This window comes from Schistocerca cancellata, chromosome 1 (assembly GCF_023864275.1).
Source record: "Schistocerca cancellata isolate TAMUIC-IGC-003103 chromosome 1, iqSchCanc2.1, whole genome shotgun sequence".
Lineage (NCBI taxonomy): Eukaryota > Metazoa > Arthropoda > Insecta > Orthoptera > Acrididae > Schistocerca > Schistocerca cancellata.
Window position 1 is genome coordinate 861,457,375 of NC_064626.1, and position 21,886 is coordinate 861,479,260.

General features: G+C 46.6%; 1 protein-coding gene across 2 annotated transcripts in view; it reads right to left on the reverse strand.

Annotated features, from left to right (window-relative positions):
- The window catches only part of LOC126189262 (leupaxin), a 475,608-nt gene that overhangs the window by 390,892 nt on the left and 62,830 nt on the right, over positions 1 to 21,886 (reverse strand). The window contains exon 1 of one of the 2 annotated variants that reach the window (XM_049930929.1): positions 17,936 to 18,052. The exons of the other annotated variant lie outside the window; for it this stretch is intronic. Coding sequence (XP_049786886.1) covers positions 17,936 to 18,020 — 85 coding nt within the window. The 5' untranslated portion in view covers positions 18,021 to 18,052. Of the gene's footprint in view, positions 1 to 17,935; positions 18,053 to 21,886 lie in introns of those variants that run through there. 2 annotated transcript variants of the gene reach the window in all.

A 21,886-nucleotide genomic window follows, 5' to 3' on the forward strand; every position in this document is an offset into this window, starting at 1 on the left:
ACGCAAACATTTTTCCATGAAGACACAGACCGTCATGTGGTACAGCGGGATTAAAAAGTATTAACAGATGTCTATTATCTTTGAAAGAATAAACAGTTTACTTACTTTTCTCCGTCTGTCGTGTTTTCATTAGGCTTCCCCTTTTATTTTTGTAACACCTAAAGTAAGCTGCTAGCTTCCTTTTGTAATGGTTTCATTATGTCGTTAATAAATTTAGTACTACAGTGAGAACGCCTTATTACACCACGTGAGGATAGGAAAAAATGGGCTAGTGTCTTGCTTTGGAAAACTATCTGCACCCATGTAAAGAGATTAACAGAAAGCATTCAAGACAAATCAAGATTACTGTAACTGCCACGTGCTCGCGACATCTTGACTTCGTGTGGTCAAGGTCTCCAGATCGTTTCACGCAGTTCTGTTTCTGCCTGTTGGACGGTGGCCATTATCTGGTTGGCGAAATCGCCCCCCCCCCCCCCCCCAGGAAGTCGTATACTAGACAGACGCTGAGGAGCACCGGAATTAGCAACGTATCGGGACCACGTGACCACACTGTCGCCATCTGCAGGGGTGAACTGTGTGTAAAACAGATTTGGAGGACCGGGTTCTACAGGCAGTTTGCCGGTTTTCCGAACCTGGTGTGCGGACAGTCCGCCGCCTCCCTGCGCGTTCGTCTGTCTGAAAGGACCCATGATCACAAAAGCGCTCAAAATGGGCTGGAAATGTTGTGTGATGTGGATGGTGTCTGTGAGGGTACTTCTTTTGGTGCAGCCGTGCTGCCTGTCGACCATTTCCATCTGCTTGGCCGTACATAAAAAATACTATCTCGGCTTCTTCCGGACACGAATACCGGAATATTCTGCTGCTTACAGTATGCTGCATCAATCACACAGCCTGCAAGACACAAAAAACACACGGCAGGTGGTCAGAGGAACTTTCATTCGTCAGCGCCATCTGCTGTGGCGACAATGTATTTCCGAATACATGCTCATGGGGCCTTTTTCCTCCCATTTCCAGTCGGGAATCCGTCCCTGCAGTTTGTCCGTTTTAGTAATGTTCACCCTCTATACAAAGGGTACTGCAACAGGTCTCAGCGTAGTGAGTTGGATGGACGTCAACAGCGATAATAAACATTTTTTAACAATTTCACATCAAAGACACGTATTCAGAAATAACAAATCGCAGTTTGGTTTGTAGTAGAACGACGCGTACTAGAACTGGCACAAGGAATTTAAATGACCTGAAACTGTTGCGTTGTCTGTGGCAACAAACATGACAGAGTTAAATACTAAAAGTTGTTCGTACAACATGCGCTTCTGGCGGAATGATCCTGGGAGGGCGGGAGAATTAAGGTGCAGAAATTGTCAAGTGCGACAAACAATTCTGGGAGTACTGGAAGGGACAATGACAGCGTGAATACATCGGTTTTCCACACTGGTGATATCAACTTCGGTTCTTGAATGATGACTAGCGCAGGAGGTTCAAGGTTCACATCCCCTTTCGGACATCATGATTTATACACCTCAGTAAAAAGTGCAACCCCTCAAGGACTATGTTCAGTGGCATCACAGTACAACTGTTAACAATGACGGCTTGTACTAGTAGTGACAGTCATCGGCGATCAAATGGCGCTCAGAAGTCCTGACTATGCACTCTGTTTTGACTCTGCAGGCAGTTAAATGTGCTGAGTATAGTGGTGAACAGTGACGTACTTCTGTTGAACGGCTTCAGCCATTTGACAGAGGTCGGTCGCACTGTGTCTCTGCGGGGAGCTGGATGGATGTATCGACTAGTTGCTACATAGGTTGCGCACAATAAATCGATGGTGTGTCGCTACTTTCAACAGTTGTCAGCATAACATTCCCACACTTGTACACCAGGTTCTCGACGTCCGTGTACTATAGACGCATGTCTTCTGCGAGCAGCGGTGGTCGACCGAACATCATTCAGAAATGAGAACCGGACACACGTCGCACCTCCTGTGTCACCAAGGACCACTGTAACCACCTTCTTGCAGCAGGATTAAGATCACACGTGTCTCTGGCCAGGTAACGCTGACACCACGACACCGCCAAGCACTGCTACTCTGGTGTCGTTAAAGAGTCGGCAAGAGTGATGGCAATAGGTTTTGTCATTATGGGAATGGTGGACGTACAGTGTTTGGAGCAGACCTGGTGAGTGGTCTATTGCGCAATGTCTTCGCCCACAACAGACAGGTCTCACTCCACGCTTCACGTTGTGTGGGCCCATTAGTTGCAACTCGCTGTCAGCTTTGGTTCTTCCGGAGGGTAAGGTAACCAGTGTCTGCCACATTGCACAGTGCGTTATCCCCGTGCTACAGCTTTTTTCCAGCACGACGAAGCACGTCTAAACACTGCTGCTGCGATGCTAAGTGTTCTTAATGGTGCATAACAACTGCCTGGCCAGCATATCACCAGATCTCTAGCTAATTGAACACGTACGGAAAATGGTGAAGGGGGAACTTACTCGTTCTTCAAAGTCTGCAAGAACCATTGCCGACCTGCAACAGATGGCGTAAAGGTGCTTGGATCAATCTAGTGCGGGATGCCATTCGGCCCCTTTATATTCGTTTGCCTGCGAGATCACACGCCGGCGCTGACGCGAGAGCGAGGATCCACTGTGTATTGTTGCGACTGTTCGTGTACCCTTTACTATGACATGTATATTTCACTTTGTTTGAATCTGATATCATACACTCGTACGAAGATGAACTATATGTCACATCAGTGCTCAACGAAATGAACTTGTCCTTGAAGGCATTGCATTTATTTCCGGTATTGTATTTTTCGCGGTTTCTGCAAATCGCTCCATAATTGAGCCTGGATGGTTTCATCACAAAGACGATAACTGATTTACTTCGTTACTCCCGACTGCGTCCCAAATCAGTCCGATGTTCATGGGAGTCTTTAATCTTCGTTCTTGTAATGACGTCGTAACAGCAAGTAGTAGAGGAAGAAATGGTCCTTTTTGCACAGGTGAAATACAATATTTGCGGGAAAACCCTAAAAAGGAAGGAAGATTAGGCTTTAACGTTCTGTCAACGACGAGGTCGTTACAGACTGAGCATAAATTCTGAACTGGGGAGTGGCAGGAAAGAAAATGGGCCATGTTTTTGTTAAAGGAACCCTTCCGGGACTTGCCTCCACGAATTTAGGGGAACTTAAATCTGCGTTCCTCAACTCTCTTGAACTACAGTCGTCCCAAATGCGAGTACACTATATAACCATTGCACCAGTTCGTTTGGTAGAAAGCACTAGAAAATACTTGTCCAATAATGCACCCCAACTAACTCACGTGCGGTCTTCGCAAAGGTTTAAATGGACTACAAACATGTGGTGAGCAATTTGTTTTGTCAGCACTCAGAGGGTTGAAACGAATTTTTTTGATGTTATCTGAAAATATGCGGTGTTAAACTGTTACAAGATAGACGTGATTGTTGTAAAATGAATTGATCGTATGGCATTATAGCGGAGAGACCGTCTAGGGTTGTCAGATAGTCTGGTGTAAGGCTTTCTATTTGATGCCACTTGGGCTACTTGATAACGATGAGGACAACATAAAGAGTCAGTCTCCGAGAGAAAACCGCCGATTCGGCCGGGAACCGTACCCGGGAGCCCGTGATCCACAGGCAGCGACGCTAACCACTGGGCCGTGATTGTGGTATAACCCATCCCCTCCCCCTCGTTCTCTAAAGGAGCAGAAAAGAGAAGCTTGAAGTACAAAGATCGCAGCCGCTTCGAGAAAGACTGTTCTGTACAAAGATCGCAGCCGCTTCGAGAAAGACTGTTTTGCGCCTTGTCGAGGCGGACTTTGGGTAGACCGAATCGTTACGACGGGGCTCAACGCGAAAGACTGGGCGCAGGGGCCGGGCGGTCTGCCAGCCAGCCAGCCAGCGGCAGGACCTTTACCTTCCCCCAGTTTCGCAAGGAGCGGCGCCACGGCCCACGCCGTGGGGCAAGGCCGGCACGCAGCCTCCTCTCCCAAAACGTCGCCACGCCGGGGAAGAACAACGCTCACAGCACAATGGTGGGAAACTAATGCACTTAGCGGCATCACAAGTTAGCTCTCTGCCTCTGTCCCGCTCTGCATGCTCCAACCTTGCTCCCAACTGGAAACTGGCAACGGTTTGGTACGCTCCACATAGTACGGACGTGACGGCCGTTCTGTCTCTTTGCGTTAAATTGCCATGTCATCACTGTCGCTTGTTTCAGCTGCCGAGAATTCTTCCGGGATGTATGGCCGTGGTCCATTGAACATTTTTTGTCAGAATTAATGGCCAGGCAGTGTCGCGACAGAGATATGCCCGTTACCTAGGGGTATATCTAGATGAGAATTGGAGTTTCATTCCGCATATTGGGCAAATAACGACAAAGTCCTTAGCTCTGTTCAATAAGATAATATCAATTGGACAAAGGAGATTTCATTTGCCGTCAAAAGCAATAAACATCTACCACAACGGTATATTGGCACCAATAGTAGGGCACGCATCCAGTGTGTGGGCCCACAGGCTAGCTCTGGTGCGGCCTGCCGCTGCTGTCAGGCGAATACAGAGGAACGTTCTGTTGAGATGCATTGGAGCATTCAACACAAGTCCAACAGATGCACTATTGGTAATTATGGGTCTATGTCCACTAGACCTAATAATAAGGCAGCACGCAGCCTTCTACTGGCTGCGCAAACAGAACATCGACATGGTGCAAAATATAATGGGCATTCCTCTGGTAAGCGTCAAAGCCATCCGAGGAAAAGTGCTTGACATTTGGCAGGACGAATGGGATGGGTCCAGTACAGGCCGTAGAGTCCACGGGTTTCTACCCACAGTAAGGGGAAGACTAAGGAACAATATAATGAAACCCTCACAGGGCCTAGTTCACTTTCTTACAGGACACGGTCCCTATCCCACGTACCTGCACAAAATAGGGAAAAGGCCAACACCGGAGTGTGACTGTGGCGCCCACGAAGGATCACCAGAACACACAGTGTTCGAGTGCCCAATATACGAACAGGCTGTCTCAGTGGAGAGGCAGCTTCTGCAAACAAGAAATGTCAACGAAATATTGACAAAAAGCGAATTGTTCAGCAATTTCGCAAAATTGGTAAACAAAATCTCAAGGGAGGCCCAGCGAGCCTACCTTGGGAGAGAGTAAAATGCGCTTCAGATCTAATGCGCAATTGTAAGTATGTAAATACTACGTTTGTTTAAGTCTTTGATTCATAGTAGCTAGTAGTTGTAGTTAGATCAGTATGGTGGTGGGGGGAATAAAAGAGTGTTACAAATGGAGTGGTTTCTCCGGTCGTGCAAGCCTTCATTGTCGGTTGTTTATCTAATATTTGTATTATTTCCTTTATGTCACTCATCATTATCACTAATGTGAAAAGAACACCGTAAGTGCGCTGTACATGAAAATCTATATTACCAATCGAATAAAAGCCCGCCCGGTTACTCGTGCGGTCTAACGCACCGCTCTCCGGGCGGGATGAAGTTCCGATCCCCGGCACGAATCCACCCGGCGGATTAGTGTCGAGGTCCGGTGTGCCGGCCACCCTGCAGGTGGTTTTTAGGCGGTTTTCCATCTGCCTCGACGAATGCGGACTGGTTCCCCTTATTCCGCCTCAGTTACACTATGTCGGCGATTGCTGCACAAACACTGTCTCCACGTACGCGTACACCACAATTACTCTACCACGCAAACATTGGGGTACACTCGTGTGGAATGAGACATTCCTAGGGGTGGGGCGGCGGTGGGGCGAGTGGACTGCTGTAGAATTTTGTGGAGCTGTGTATCGCTGAGGGCTACTGCGGGGACGAAGCCTCTCCGTCGTTTCTAGGTCCCCAGTTTAATACATACATACAATCGACTAAAGCAGTTCATCAGTCGCGGGTCCAGTTCAGCTTACCCAACTGACGGCTTCCAGGGGCAACAACAATTTGATTTTCAATATTTCATGTAAATTACTGACCGAACTTAAAAATTTAAAATGCTGTCACAATCAACTCATTAAGAGATGTAATGTTATTATCTTGAAAGTTTAACAAAATAAGTCAAGTATTACGGTTAGAAACTGTATATATGTCTTGCGGCAGCATAACTCGGGCGCACAAATTACTCCAACTGTATTCATCTAGATTTAATGAGAGCACTTAGCGACTTCCAAGAAACTTTAAACACAATTTCTAACCTCTTCTAAACTTTTCCGCACTTACATACTTACTGTTAAATATTTAATTCGATCGTAAGGTAGTCAGACGTTTGAAGGCTCCTTCAGAACTGGGGTCCTACTGGTTAATACTAAATGTCCAACGCGCAACCCGAAACGCACTTGACAGAGAGAATGGGCAGAATTACGGTATTGGTTCCCTCTTCACGTGGTACAATCCCTTTTGCTACATCGCAGCTCTCTACTAGCTGCCTTCTTACATGCTCACTACTTCCAGAATCAGACGTGACGAGATTGTCACTGCTTATCCTTTCGTTGACATAAACCGCATACCTATATTTATCAACGCTACTACGATGAGGATATATTTTAGATTTCCAAATTAGCTTTAGATGACAAAAATACATTGTGCAAGTCACAACAGATACGTATTTATTTTCCTCATTGTCATGGGTTTTACTGATTCGTTACCATGTGAGACATTAGAGCGACAGTCACTGACGTTGATACCTGGGGATCTGTTATAAACTACTTATCTAGACCTGTTTCGTTTAGTATGACATATCTGTACTGTTCGCCTTTCTCCCAGTTTCCGATTTCACCTGCAGTATTGTTTGTGGGTCGTCAAATCTGACGTCCAACAGTGCTGCAAGTCATACTGCAGATGGTCATGTTGCCACACATCGACAATGGTTTCACTCTTTTTTTTTTTCGTTCAATGTCAAATGCATCCATAGCGAAATAAACACTCACAGAGAACTCGTCACACGCAATTTAACGCAAAAGTGATAAAAGTTTCGCTTCTGTTGCTGATTTCAATGCGTAAAGAAGCAGAATTACGCATTTGTAGTATTTATAATCCAGAACTAGTTCACGATAAACTATTTAATTCGTCACATCACTTAAAAAATGTAAGAGCTAACACAAATAAAGCGTCTAAAACGACGAAAATCTGTAGTCATATTGATTGAGCCCTGCAAACTAAGACTAATTTTTATGCAAGGCAGTAACCATTCACCCACAGAATGTAGCAAGTAAGTTTCTGATAATTGTGTGAGTTTGCGAGAGGTGGAATTCTGCCGGTAAATCAGCTCCTTACACTGAAATCTGCTGCATTTTGACTAACGTAAATTGAAGTGCTTACGATGCATATTTATCTACGACTACATAATACCTGCTGACTGATAATGGGGTTTGCAGTTTCACTGGTTGGATAAAAGTGGACACTGACGAAGCTGTTACTACGTATTGAAACCACCGACTTAAATTATCATGTATAATAATACAAAAATTTAATGACATTGACAAAATGATGCAGGAAGTCGAACTTTGGATTTATGTTTTCGCCATGATACTTCCGCGTGTCTACATTTGTCAATACGTGTTGTGCTTGGAAGTAGATATCACCTCACCTCGTTGCCATGAATGTTTTACGAGATTATAATATGCATATACAGTCTAAGTGAGTTTATGTACAAGGACAGTTTGTGTTCCGTATGTCACTACACTTTAAAAAAATTTAACATGCGATTTACCACTAATGTAGTATGATCAGGGTATACTGAGCGGTTCAAAAATAAAGAACAGATTTCAGCTGTTCACTACAGACAAACTATAAAAGATAGAAACATATTGCGCGTATCACTGGATCGAGAAAGGTTCAAAGTTTTGACACAGCTGCGCTGGTGTTTATTTGTAGCAACATGGCGACTACAAAAGAGAAATATTTTTGTGTGAGCTGCAATTTTCCCGAAGTCACTCCATTGTTCAAGTGCAACATGCTTTCCGCCGTCGATTCAGCAAGCAGCGGCCTCTGCTACATCTACACCTACATCTACATTTATACTCCGCAAGCCACCCAACGGTGTGTGGCGGAGGGCACTTTACATGCCACTGTCATTACCTCCCTTTCCTGTTCCAGTCGCGTATGGTTCGCGGGAAGAACGACTGTCTGAAAGCCTCTGTGCGCGCTCTAATCTCTCTAATTTTACATTCGTGATCTCCTCGGGAGGTATAAGTAGGGGGAAGCAATATATTCGATACCTCATCCAGAAACGCACCCTCTCGAAACCTGGCGAGCAAGCTACACCGCGAAGCAGAGCGCCTCTCTTGCAGAGTCCGCCACTTGATTTTGTTAAACATCTCCGTAACGCTATCACGGTTACCAAATAACCCTGTGACGAAACGCGCCGCTCTTCTTTGAATCTTCTCTATCTCCTCCGTCAACCCGATCTGGTACGGATCCCACACTGATGAGCAATACTCAAGTATAGGTCGAACGAGTGTTTTGTAAGCCACCTCCTTTGTTGATGGACTACATTTTCTAAGGACTCTCCCAATGAATCTCAACCTGGTACCCGCCTTACCAACAATTAATTTTATATGATCATTCCACTTCAAATCGTTCCGCACGCATACTCCCAGATATTTTACAGAAGTAACTGCTACCAGTGTTTGTTCCGCTATCATATAATCATACAATAAAGGATCCTTCTTTCTATGTATTCGCAATACATTACATTTGTCTATGTTAAGGGTCAGTTGCCACTCCCTGCACCAAGTGCCTATCCGCTGCAGATCTTCCTGCATTTCGCTACAATTTTCTAATGCTGCAACTTCTCTGTATACTACAGCATCATCCGCGAAAAGCCGCATGGAACTTCCGACACTATCTACTAGGTCATTTATATATATTGTGAAAGCAGATTTATCACTGGCATAAACATTTCTTGGAAATTGGCTGCATATGCAAAGGGCAGAGCACTGGTCGGCCAAGACCATGTCGAGGGTATCCGAGATGCGTTCACACGCAGCCCTCGGAAGTCCACAAGACGGGCAGGCCGGTAACTTAAATTTCCTCAAGCAACTGTGTGGCGTGTTCTGAAACGAAGCTTGCATATACAGCCTTACAAGTTGCAGTTACTGCAGCAATTGCTTCCCGGCGACCATAATAGAAGAAACGAATTTTGCGTTGCAGTTCTCCACGATGTGGCACAAGATTCTTCTTCCGAACGAGTCATCTATTCGGACGAATCGACGTGTCATCCACCGGGTAAAGAACACCACCACAATGGAGGAATTTGGGGTCGCTAAATCCCGGCGTCGTTGTGAACATGAAAGAGACTCTCCGAAACTGAACCTGTTTCGTGCCGTTTCTGTCCACAAAATTTATGTTCCTTTTCTTTTTTGCGGAGGACTCTGTGACAGGAAAGTCAGCCTGCTGCAAAATTGGTTGTTTCCTCAACGTTATGAAGATTCCAATGATTTCATTTTTATGCATAACGGCGCCCCGACTCACTTTCACCTAAGGTGCGGCCTTATCTCAACAACCCGATCCCACAATATTGGACTGGAGGTGGGTGGACAAGATATTGTTCGTTGCTTTCGGCCTCCCGGGTCACCAGGCCTCACATCTTGCGAGTTTTTTTTTATGGATCTATATAAAAGACCAAGACTTTGTCGCACCGATGGCAGCTACTCTTCAAGGAGCTGTGAAATCGAGTTGTTGAAGCTGTCGATTCAATAAACAAGACCTGTTGGTTAGTATGTGGAATGAAATGGACTACCGTGTCGATGTTTCTCGAGCAATGTTGAGTGTATGGTATAATAGTGTCTGTACGAAAATAAAACTTTGAACCTTCTTCTGACCAGTGACATGTGCAACGTATTTCTATATTTCATAGGTTGTCTGTAATAAACAACTGAAATCTGTTCTTTCTTTTTAAATCACTCTGTATATCCTGATAGTCCAAACCGTTTCGGGACCCAAAAAAATAAAGAAAACTTAAGATGGTGGTTGTAACGCTTCAGGCGATCTACACAGTCCCCCCCCCTCCCCCTCCCACTTGAGTACAGCCCACACAACGTTCATACAATCATATGAAAATGTCAGGACAGTCCTCCTTTAGGGTGTTGTTGAACTCGCGCGTCACATTCGCACCTGCTTCGGGGCGTTGGTGAACCATCAGAAACCCATTCTGTAGTTTGTCATTTATGGTAGCTTCATACTGATATAGCCGGCCGTTGTGGCCGAGCGGTTCAGTCCGGAACTGCGCTGCAGCTACGGTCGCAGGTTCGAATCCTGCCTCGGGTATAGCTGTGTGTGATGTCCTTAGGTTAGTTAGGTTTAAGTAGTTCTAAGTTCTAGGGGACTGATGGCCTCAGAAGTTAGGTCCCATTGTGCTCAGAGCAATGTGAACCATCTTCATACTGGTACACCAAGTCCCGTCTTCCGCGGTTATTTTTTCTACAAAAGGACTGTCCGGGCTTTTCATTTCAATCACGTCGCGACAGGCGACCAAGCGTGTTTCTTTTTCCGGGAGTGAAGGTGCGGGATGAACTTTGCACACACCTTTCTCTTCTTCAAAACAATCTGGAAAATTTCTTGAACACCTGATTTCGAGATGTTCAGTTCGTTGCTCCATTGCGAATGCTGACACAATGCCGCTGGCTGGCACACCACGGTCACACGTCCACTACTTAAAACCACCTGCTCACAACTGACTCGTCGAACGCACATCCGTTGTTTACATTTGTTAGTTGGAAGCTGCCATCACAGTTACTGCGCTGACGTCTTTTTACGCCAGAAATTAAATCAATCTCGGTACTTTCCGGACCAACAGTGTGCACCTATTCTCAACAAGCCTCCTCCGAAAAGAACACATGGCATTACACGGACGAATACGAGATAATGTAACCTCGCACTCAAGTAAGGTTGGAATTAAGTCCGCCACCGACAAATCACCTCAATGGACTCGGCTAACCGGTCCGACAAGTTAGCGAAAACCGAAAGCTAAGATATAAAGTTTGAGATTTTTCCAGAGCTTTTGGAGAGCGGTCGTAGCCTAGCATAAATACACAGGTCTGCAGCATTAAAAAGTATTTCGTGTCCGTCGGATGGCAACGCTATGGGTCCGGCAGCACGAGGAGCAGCCAGTGGTGCGGGCACAGACTGGCCACTGTGCCGGCTGGCAGTATCTCTATTGACAAACACTCCAGACTCTTACGGCCTCAACGCGGAGCATGTGCGCGCCTCCACGATAAAGCGGGCACGGCCCCGACAGCTGCTCGCTTTCAGCGCTTCTTGCCTCGTCCCTCAGCCACGAGGCTGCTCAGCCCTCGGTTCTGTCGCACGAGCAGCAAATGTACATGCCCCATGCCCCACACTACACATCCTCAGAACGTCCATTAGACGATTTCTGAAGAAGAGTCAGCAAGTACGAAGAAAGTGCATAGCGGTATTATTTCCGCTGACGGTACGTTCGACGTCTACAAAGATGTCGGCACCTTATGAAGAAGCAACTAGCGTCGCACGTGCAGCTTAAATTTGTTCTTTGCCGTAAACTAACGCCCAACACATACACAGTGTTACGTTTGTTCTGCGCTGCCAACAAGTCTGTACACAAGATGACGCCAGAGCACGCTTTTAGTGAACCACCTCACAATGCAATGTTTACACTTCGAGTCAGTTCCAGAGACACGAAACCGCGAAAATGCTGTTCCTTCTTCGAGAAAGGTGTTACTGTTCGAAAGGTTACAAAAATATTATAAAATCACGCCTAGGAAAATGCGGTAACATTTATTTTTCAATAATTACGTATTAATTTTGTCGCAAAAAATAATCTGCGTTCGTAGCCAAAGTAACTAACTTGAGCTAGTGCTCTCTATCTGTAAGTAGCTGATTCGAACCGCGACGGTGAAGGAAATTATCGTTATTCTAACTTGGAGGAGGAAGAGAGCTTGTGATGAACATACCCTAATCCGGATTATATCAGAGACCTCTCCGCTTGTCTCACATAGCGAGAGCATCTGACACCGCCGATGGTTTTCCGCCTCTAACAAGAGGAGGCCACAACGTTTGGAACGCGGATTTATTGTAAACTTCGTACACTCGTACTACTCCATGAGGACAAGAAAATGTGTAAGTAGCAGCGCGTACTTCTCAAGCGTTACTGAGAAAATCGCAAGATAATTTCGGTCGTCAAATATATACCTGTGCGTGGCTATTTTAACCGATAGTTACTAGTCGATAGTTATGAATATTACATTATTTGTGATAGTAAAAATTAGTAGACTGCCAAATAACATTGTACATTTAATAAAAGTTCACCCGATTACACGTATTTTCCCCATTATATCAATTATAATATAAATAGTAAAAAAACGACTGTGTTGAAAATAAAAATAAAAACAGACGAACGGGACCCGATCCAGTGATTACGGGGATTGAACGCTAACCACCCGGCTGTCGCCGCTTCATGGTAAAAATGGCCACGCACAGATATAAATTTGACGACCGAAATTATCTTGCGATTTTCTCAATAACGCTTGAGAAGTACGCGCTACTGTTTACACATTTTGTTGTCCCCTGGAGTACTACGACTGTACGAAGTTTGCAGTAAATCCGCGATCCAAACGTCGTGGCCTCCCCTTGTAAGATGAGGACGCCGAGCTCCGCGACGCGTGTGCTGTTGCTGGAGAGTTATGGTTTATGTACCGGCATCCTGTTTCCCTTCCTCTCTCCTTCACTGGCAACAGAAACAAACCACTAAAACCTAAGCGCACTCATTTACTTCATCTACGCTGAACTGCTACACTTCACACAGCATTCACACACATCGTGTAGGAAAGGTATCAACGTGGAAGATGGAAGAAACACTTGCAATTAGGCGGTCTCACAATCCTATGTCTCGTAGTCACCGATAGCAAAGAATGATTTTACTGACGGTAAATCGTCTGAGGAGTACTAGAGTAATATCAAGTGTAAATTGTACAATAAATTCGATGTTCAAAGCATTCTTCAACAATTGTGCTACTAACATTATGAGTTCATGTTGAAAATTCCCTGATTCAGAGGAATACGCCTGGATGGCGCGCTTGCTGTTGACGTGCTACTGACGCGAAATTTAACCGACAGGAAGAAGATGCTGTGATATGCAAATGATAAGCCTTTCAGAGCATTCACACACGGTTGGCGCCGGTGGCGACACCTACAACGTGCTGACATGAGGAAAGTTTCCAACCGATTTCTCATACACAAACAGCAGTTGACCGGCGTTGCCTGGTGAAACGTTGTTGTGATGCCTCGTGTAAGGAGGAGAAATGCGTACCATCACGTTTCCGTCTTTGATAAAGAACGGATTGTAGCCTATCGCGATTGCGGTTTATCGTATCACGACATTTCTGCTCGCATTGGTCGAGATCCAATGACTGGTAGCAGAATATGGAATCGGTGGGTTCAGGAGGGTAATACGGAACGCCGTGCTGGATCCCAACGTCCTCGTATCACTAGCAGTCGAGATGACAGGCACCTTATCCTCATGGCTGTAACGGATCGTGCAGTCACGTCTCGATCCCTGAGTCAAGAGATGGGGATGCTTGCAACAACAACCATCTGCACTAAGAGTCCGACGACGTTTGCAGCAGCATGGACCATCAGCTCGGAGACCATGGCTGCGGTTACCCTTGACGCTGCATCACAGACTGGAGCGCCTGTGGTGGTGTACTCAAAAACGAACCTGGGTGCACGAATGGCAAAACGTCATTTTTTCGGATGAATACAGGTTCTGTTTACAGCATCATGATGGTCGCATCCGTGTTTGGCAACATCGCAGTGAGCGCACATTGGAAGCGTGTATTCCTCATCGCCATATTGGCGTACCACCCGGCATGATGGTATGGGGTGCCATTGGTTTCACATTGGTTCCACGTCTCGGTCACCTCATGTTCGCACTGACGGCACTTTGAACAGTGGACGTTACATTTCAGATGTGTTACGACCGTGGCTCTACCCTTCATTCGATCCCTGCGAAACCCTACATTTCAGCAGGATAATACACGACACATGTTGCAGGTACTGTACGGGCCTTTCTGGATACAGAAAATGTTCGACTGCTGCCCTTTCTCCAGATCTCTCACCAATTGAAAACGTCTGGTCAATGGTGGCCGAGCAACTGGCTCGTCACAATACACGAGTCACTGCTTGGTGAAATGTGGTATGGTGTTGAAGCTGCATGGGCAGCTGTACCTGTACACGCCATCCAAGCTCTGTTTGACTCAATGCCCAGGCGTATCAAGGCCGTTATTACGGCTAGAGGTGGTTGTTCTGGGTACTGATTTCTCAGGATCTATGCACCGAAATTGTGTGAATTGTAATCACATGTCAGTTCTAGTATATTTGTCCAATGAATATCCGTTTATCATCTGCATTTCTTCTTGGTGTAGCAATTTTAATGGCCAGTAGTGTATTACAACGTATATGGACGATAAGTAAGGAATTGTATTATAAGGCGCGACAATAAAGAAAGGGAAGAGTAACGCGCTGAGGATCGCGCCGCAAGAGAGAATAGTAAAAACGGAAGCGCAAACAGAGCCGACAAGAAGAGTTCAGAGTGAAATTAGCTGATTGCAGGTACAACAGCAACGAGTTCATGCGTTGCTGACAACAAGGGGCGCAATCTAAGGAAGAACTGTGGAGGTACCTGCAAGCTTATCATTTCTGTAAACGTAAGGAAGCATGTAGCTTCGTTATGGCATTGTAATTTGTCACACGCCATCGCGTATTCGGTCTTGCCAACGTGGAAATTTCCATCACGGGCAGGAGTTATTTACAGGGGCGGGAGGACACCTGAGGCAGGCAGCGACGCGCCGTCCGCCGTGAGGCGAGGGCGTGGCAGCGCCGGCTTTTGTTTGCGTGTGCTTTTTGCCGCCGCGTCATAATGAGTGTAGCGCGGCGCGGCGCGGCGCGGCGCGGCGCGGCGAGCCACAAAGCGTCCACTGTGCTGTGCGCCGCTGCGCGCCACGCAACAGGTCCGCGGGCCCCTGCTCTCCTCGCGCCGTACCCTCGTCCAGTGGCACATTCTTTAGCAAAATTGCTCAAACTTGTTTCGTTAAGCGTTTCCCATTTCAAAATAAGATCGTCTTTCTTCTGGAAAAATTCAAAATCATACTGTGTCACAAAAATGTACGTTATCGTCTCCAGTGGAAAAAGTAAGAACGTCAAAACTGTATGCTGTGTCCTTGCTCCCATCATCCTCTCAGTGCTGCCTTTGAGGCGACAATTGTAAAACGTGGAAATCGACATGACAGCCTATTTCTGTCAAAGTAGCTCAGGCAGAAATTTTCAAACGGTTCTTTCAAAGAGTTACATTACATGTTGCTCACTACCTTGTTGGGGGTTGGGGGGGGGAGGGGGGGGGTTGTTTGGGGAAGGAGACCAGACAGCGAGGTCATCGGTCTCATCGGATTAGGGAAGGAAGTCGGCCGTGCCCTTTCAGAGGAACCATCCCGCGGCATTTGCCTGGAGTGATTTAGGGAAATCACGGAAAACCTAAATCAGGATGGCCGGACGCGGGATTGAACCGTCGTCCTCCCGAATGCGAGTCCAGTGTCTAACCACAGCGCTACCTCGCTCGGTCGCTCACTACCTTCCTGACGATTTCAAAATTTTACGCAAGTTTCTACAGGGGTTGTTGTTGTTTTTGTTGTTGTTGTGGTCTTCAGTCCAGAGACTCGTTTGATGCAGCTCTCCATGCTACTCTATCCTGTGCAAGCTTCTTCATCTCCCAGTACCTACTGCAACCTACATCCTTCTGAATCTGTTTAGTGTATTCATCTCTTGGTCCTCCTCTGCGATTTTTACCCTTCACACTGCCCTCCAATACCAAATTGGTGATCCCCTCATGCCTCAGAATATGCCATACCAACCGTTCCCTTCTTCTAGTCAAGTTGTGCCACACAAATTTCTCTTCTCTCCAATTCTATTCAATACCTCCTCATTAGTTATGTGATCTACCCATCTAATCTTCATCATTCTTCTGTAGCACCACATTTCGAAAGCTTAGCACCACATCTCAAAAGCTTTCTACAGGGTAAGTTTATAATTTAATAATCAGCACTGCACTGCCTTGCTCTTCGTGCGGCGTCAATCCTAATGTGGTACAAACGCTTTCTGGAAAGTTAATCCGTAAATCATGTAGGAAAAGGCCGTGCTGGGTATCGAGAGTAAATCGAGATATAGCTGCCAAAGTGTGCGAAAGTTTACTACGAAGACCGCACATATCATTGGGGAAAGCCGGTAAACAAATGCAGTTACCAACATCAATAAATATGAAGATTCTAAAGATTAAGGATGCGATTCCAGTCGATCCCTGACAAGCTGCAACATGTACACAACCAAGAAAAAAATGCAGAGCGCTAAGATATAAACATAAGAACGTCGCCGAGGACAGTAGACACAAACGCTGAAATAAATATCTTCACAGACCATCACCATTACGGCGCAAAATTGTATATCGGTTAACATTATCTCATTTAACGTTGAAATTGTCGAACTACGTGCAGATGCTGAGCACATGCAAACTATTCCGAGAAAGCCTGCTTGTAAAATTTCAAGAACCGGCTTTAAATGGTGACTCCAGGACTTTACCACCGTAGCGCTACCGCGAGAATCGTGAGGACAAGACTAGATTAATTACAGTACGCACTGAGACATCTAGACATTCTTCCCATGCTCCATACGTGAATGGCACAGGAAAAAGCCCTAGTGACCTACCCTCTGTCATGCACTTGACAGAGGCGTGCTGAGTGCGGATATACATGCAGATGTGTGAGGACTATTAAGGCAGGAGAGGAAACAAAATTCATTACTGAAGATAAACTTCTTTCCCAAGATCGCTAATGGTAACCTTTATTCTGGATAACCGGTTTCGGTTTCTTCAGATCCGAAATGCATTTATAAATGTGACTACATAAAAAAAACTATAATATATAATGTAGGGTGCAACATAAAAGAAATAACAGAAAAACAACATATCTCGACAAACAGGTTATTGCGTAGGTCTTAAAACAGCAGTAAAATTACTTATATGTAGTCACACTGTGTATATGCTTTTCAGATATGAATATGGTAACTTTGATTATCAAAACCGGTTATCGAGAATAAAGGTTATTAGCGACCTTGGCAAAGAAGTTTATCGTACTTAAATATTATGACAGATCGCCCCCATGTTTCTCAAAATGAGTAAAGCAAAATTCATTTATCCCGAAGGTAATCACAAGAGTGCTCTCGACCTTCAAACAATGGCTTAATTCCAACATGCGAACAAAGTTACAGGAGGTCGATCTTAACGAATAGCTGGTATCAGAAACCGATTTATTAATGAGATGTCTCTAATGAGGATGTGAACATAAATCCTACGCTCAAGACAGAGGCAATCAGGCGTCCATTGATTTATATACAGCACAGAAAGTCATTTTCTTTCGCTATCTTTGAGAATCAACCTGCTTTTTAATTACTCAGCACTGGGAGGAGTATGGCACCCTCCGATCATAAATCACTATTTTGACAGCACTCAATACGCGTAAGTGCGGCAGCAAAATAAAAGCGTGATTTACGGAGAATCTGAAATAAAAACAGAAGTGTTTAACTAGCCACTATCCTCTCGGAGATAACGACCCAAGGCTTTTTTCTCTGTGAGCTTGCAGGATCCTGCCAGTACCGGTAGCTATTAGCTCTTGCGTTAATTTAATTTGGCCGAAACGCTAACAGGTGAGCGATGGTATCCTGCCTGCAGACGAATGTCGGAATGTACGCCCCATCCGTCACCACGGGCTCGCGTGTTTCTGTTGATAAGCGACGGAGGTTACCATCGGAGCACTGGGCCAATGGCGGGGCTATCGATAGCGCGAGTCGCACGAGGAAACGTCAGTGGCGCGGCAGATAGCGGCGCGAGCGATCAGGCAGTCGGTCGGTACTCACATCCGGGAGGAGAGCCATTCTTGAGCGTGCACCTGTAGGGGTAGTAGGTGCCGGGCACCACCTTGCCGTACATCGTGCGGTCCATGGCGGCGGCTGGCTCGCAAACGTCAGCGTGGGCGCGCGTGCCTTGTTGTCTAGACAGCAGCGGCCGCGTATTGTCGTCGTTTTGTGTCGGCCGTTTCCCCGGTGTCCTTTATTTCGGGTCCGCGCGCGTCGGCTGCGTCGGCGGCGCAGTGCGCGTGCGCGTGGCTCTGGGCACAGACTGAGGGCCGCTCTGTTGCCGGCACGGGCGTGAGCAGCTGCGTGGCGCGCGGGGGCGGCGGGGTGGGGGCGGGGGCGCGGCCAGCACGCGACACACGGCGCCTCGCCTCGCGTCACGTCACGGCATAGAGCACGCCAGGCTGCTCGGCGTCGGCGTCGGTGTCGGTGTCGAATGCCGCCGCAGCAACAGGTCCGTGGCCCGCAAGGTCGCGTCGCACAGCTGTTTCTGTACGTGCCGCGAGCACGCAGCTGCACTGACAGCCGCGGCGGTAACTCCGTGCTCTGCACAGTGCCGGAGCTGGTAACAGGCCGAGCCCTGGAGCGTAAGGCTCCGTGTAGGGAAAGTGTGGCCAACTCGTCGGCGGCGACCATATTCGGTCCATCGGGCTTCCGGTCATACATTTACCGCTGCAGAATACCGTGCTCCGCATAACTTACGGACGTGCTAGATAAAGTAATGTGACATACCGATGATTATATTTAAGTGTAGCTACTCACAGAGAAACGAGCAGAATGGAATGTAGTCGAATTAAATCGGGTGATGCTGAGGGAATTATATTAGGAAAAATGGCTCTGAGCACTATGGGACTCAACATCTGTGGTCATCAGTCCCCTAGAACTTAGAACTACTTAAACCTAACTAACCTAAGGACATCACACACATCAATGCCCGATGCAGGATTCGAACCTGCGACCTAGCAGTCACACAGTTCCGGACTGAGCGCCTAGAACCGCACGGTCACATCGGTCGGCTTAAATTAGGGAATGAGACACTTAAAGTAGTAAAGGAGTTTTGGTATTTGGGGAGCACAATAACTGATGATGGTCGAAGTAGAGAGGATATAAAATGTAGAATGGCAACGTCAAGGAAAGCGTTTCTAAAGAAGAGAAATTTGTTAACATTGAGCATTGATTTAAGTGTCAGGAACTCATTTCTGAAAGTATTTGTGTGGAGTGTAGCCATGTATGGAAGTGAAACATGGACGATAAACAGTTTGGACAAGAAGAGAATAGAAGCTTTCGAAATGTGGTGCTACAGTAGAATGCTAAAGATTAGATGGGTAGATCACACATCTAATGAGGAGGTATTGAATAGGATTGGGGAGAAGAGGAGTTTGTGGCACAACTTGACTAGAAGAAGGGATCGGTTGGTAGGACATGTTCTGAGGCCTCAAGGGATCACCAATTTAGTATTGGAGGGCAGCGTGGAGGGTAAAAATCGTAGAGGGAGACCAAGAGATGAATACACTAAGCAGATTCAGAAGGATGTAGGCTGCAGTACGTACTGGGGATAAAGAAGCTTGCACAGGATAGAGTAGCACGGACAGCTGCATCAATTAGGACTGAAGACCACCACCACAACAACAACAACTCACAGAGCTCAGATGTGGTCTGTAATTACCATATGGTAGCGAAACGTGGTAGCTATTCTCATGCGTTAATGCCGAACCGATTTACGACTATTTTGGCCAAAACGTACAAATCTGGCGGTGTGAATGCAAGAAAAGCGTATGTAATGGACTAGGAATGGGATGTGGGCAGAAAAGATTACACAAGTGAGAAACGCATAACGTTTATTTTATTGTCACCCGCCAATTACGCAATTTGTTCAATGTGAGCACATCCGTTAAACGACGTGATCAACTGCTGTCCGCAACAGTTCCGGTGGAATCTGGGCAACATCTTCCCGTGTATTGGCCTCCAGATCAGGTAGAGACCGAACGTGTCGCTGATGAAAACGTTTTGCTGATGAACGCGTTCTAACAGATGTCGCCAGAGCCGAAAGTCTCATGGATTCAAATCAAGTAATCTTGTAGGCTATGAACCTGGAAAACCTCTGGGGTAACACGTTCGTGAAAGGTTGCATTAAGCGGATATTTCACTGGGCGAGAGACATGAGGTGTTGCCCCATCTTGCATCAAAAGTGGTTTCCACACAGTTGTATTCTTCCTGAACAGGAATCACATCCTGTCCAACGAGGTGTCGATAACTGGCAAACGTCACGGTAAATCTGGCAGGCCCCTCTGGTGTATTCTCTTGACAGAAGAACGGAGCGAGAGTAAAGGTGCTTCTGAGTACACACCACAGAGTCACATACGGCGGGTGCAATGGCGGTCCGTGCACAACACGCGGCTTAACAATACCCCAAATTCGGCACTTCTTTGTATTCAAGGCACCCTGTAGTGCAAAAAAAAGCCGGCCGCGGTGGTCTAGCGGTTCTTGCGCTGCAGTCCGGAACCGCGGGACTGCTACGGTCGCAGGTTCGAATCCTGCCTCGGGCATGGGTGTGTGTGATGTCCTTAGGTTAGTTAGGTTTAAGTAGTTCTAAGTTCTAGGGGACTTATGACCTAAGATGTTGAGTCCCATAGTGCTCAGAGCCATTTGAACCATTTTTTAGTGTAAAATGTGCCTCGTCAATCCACAGAATATTGGCCAGTCACATGTTGTTGAACTTCGATCCGTATAGAAAAGTGAATGTGCATCACGAGGTTTCAGTTGCTGCACGAACACTAGGATCATCTGATGCAGCCGGCCTCTGTGGCCGAGCGGTTCTAGGCGCTTCAGTCTGGAACCGCACGACCGCTACGGTCGCAGGTTAGAATCCTGGATCGGGCATGGATGTGTGTGATGTCCTCAGTTCAGTTAGGTTTACGTAGTTCTAAGTTCTAGGGGACTGATGACCTCCGATGTTAAGTCCCATAGCGGTCAGAGCCATTTTTGAACCTGAGCTCGCGTCTTCGATAGTAGCGGGTAAATACACGTGTCTGCAAAACTTAAGGACGAAAGTAACTTTCGCATGATGTCTCACTGCCAAGTAACACTGCTCAATGAAACCTGGACCGTGCGTAGAATAAACTGCTACAGTATTGTACAAAAGGTAATTGAAAGAAATACACAATGAGACAAACATAAGTAACATTCTTATTCAATGACACTAATTACACTGACGTCACCCCGATTTATGCTGGTCCTCTAAGACCATTTCAGAGCATTCACACAAGGTTGGCGCCTGTGGCGACACCTACAACGCGCTGATATGAGGAAAGTTTCCAACCGATTTCTCATACACAAACAGCAGTTCACTGACGTTACCTGGTGAAACGTTGTTGTGATGCCTCGTGTAAGGAGGAGAAATGCGTACCATCACGTTTCCGACTTCGATAAAGGTCGGATTGAAGCCGATCGCGATTGCGGTTTATCGTATCGCAACATTGCTGCTCGCGTTGGTCGAGATCCAATGACTGTTAGCAGACTATGGAATCGGTTGTTTCAGGAGGGTAATACGAAACGCCGTGCTGGATCCCAACGGCCTCGTATCACTAGCAGTCGAGATGACAGGCATCTTATCCGCATGGCTGTAACGGATCGTGCAGCCACGTCTCGATCCCTGAGTCAACAGATGGGAACGTTTTCAAGACAACAACCATCTGCACGAACAGTTCGACGTCGTTTGCAGCAGCATGGAGTATCAGCTCGGAGAGCATGGCTGCGGTTACCCTTGCCGCTGCATCACAGACAGGAGCGCCTGCGATGGTGCAGTCAACGACGAACCTGGGTGCACGAATGGCAAAACGTCATTTTTTCGGATGAATACAGGTTCTGTTTACAACATCATGATGGTCGCATCCGTGTTTGGCGACATCGCGGTGAACGCACATTGGGAGCGTGTATTCGTCATCGCCATACTGG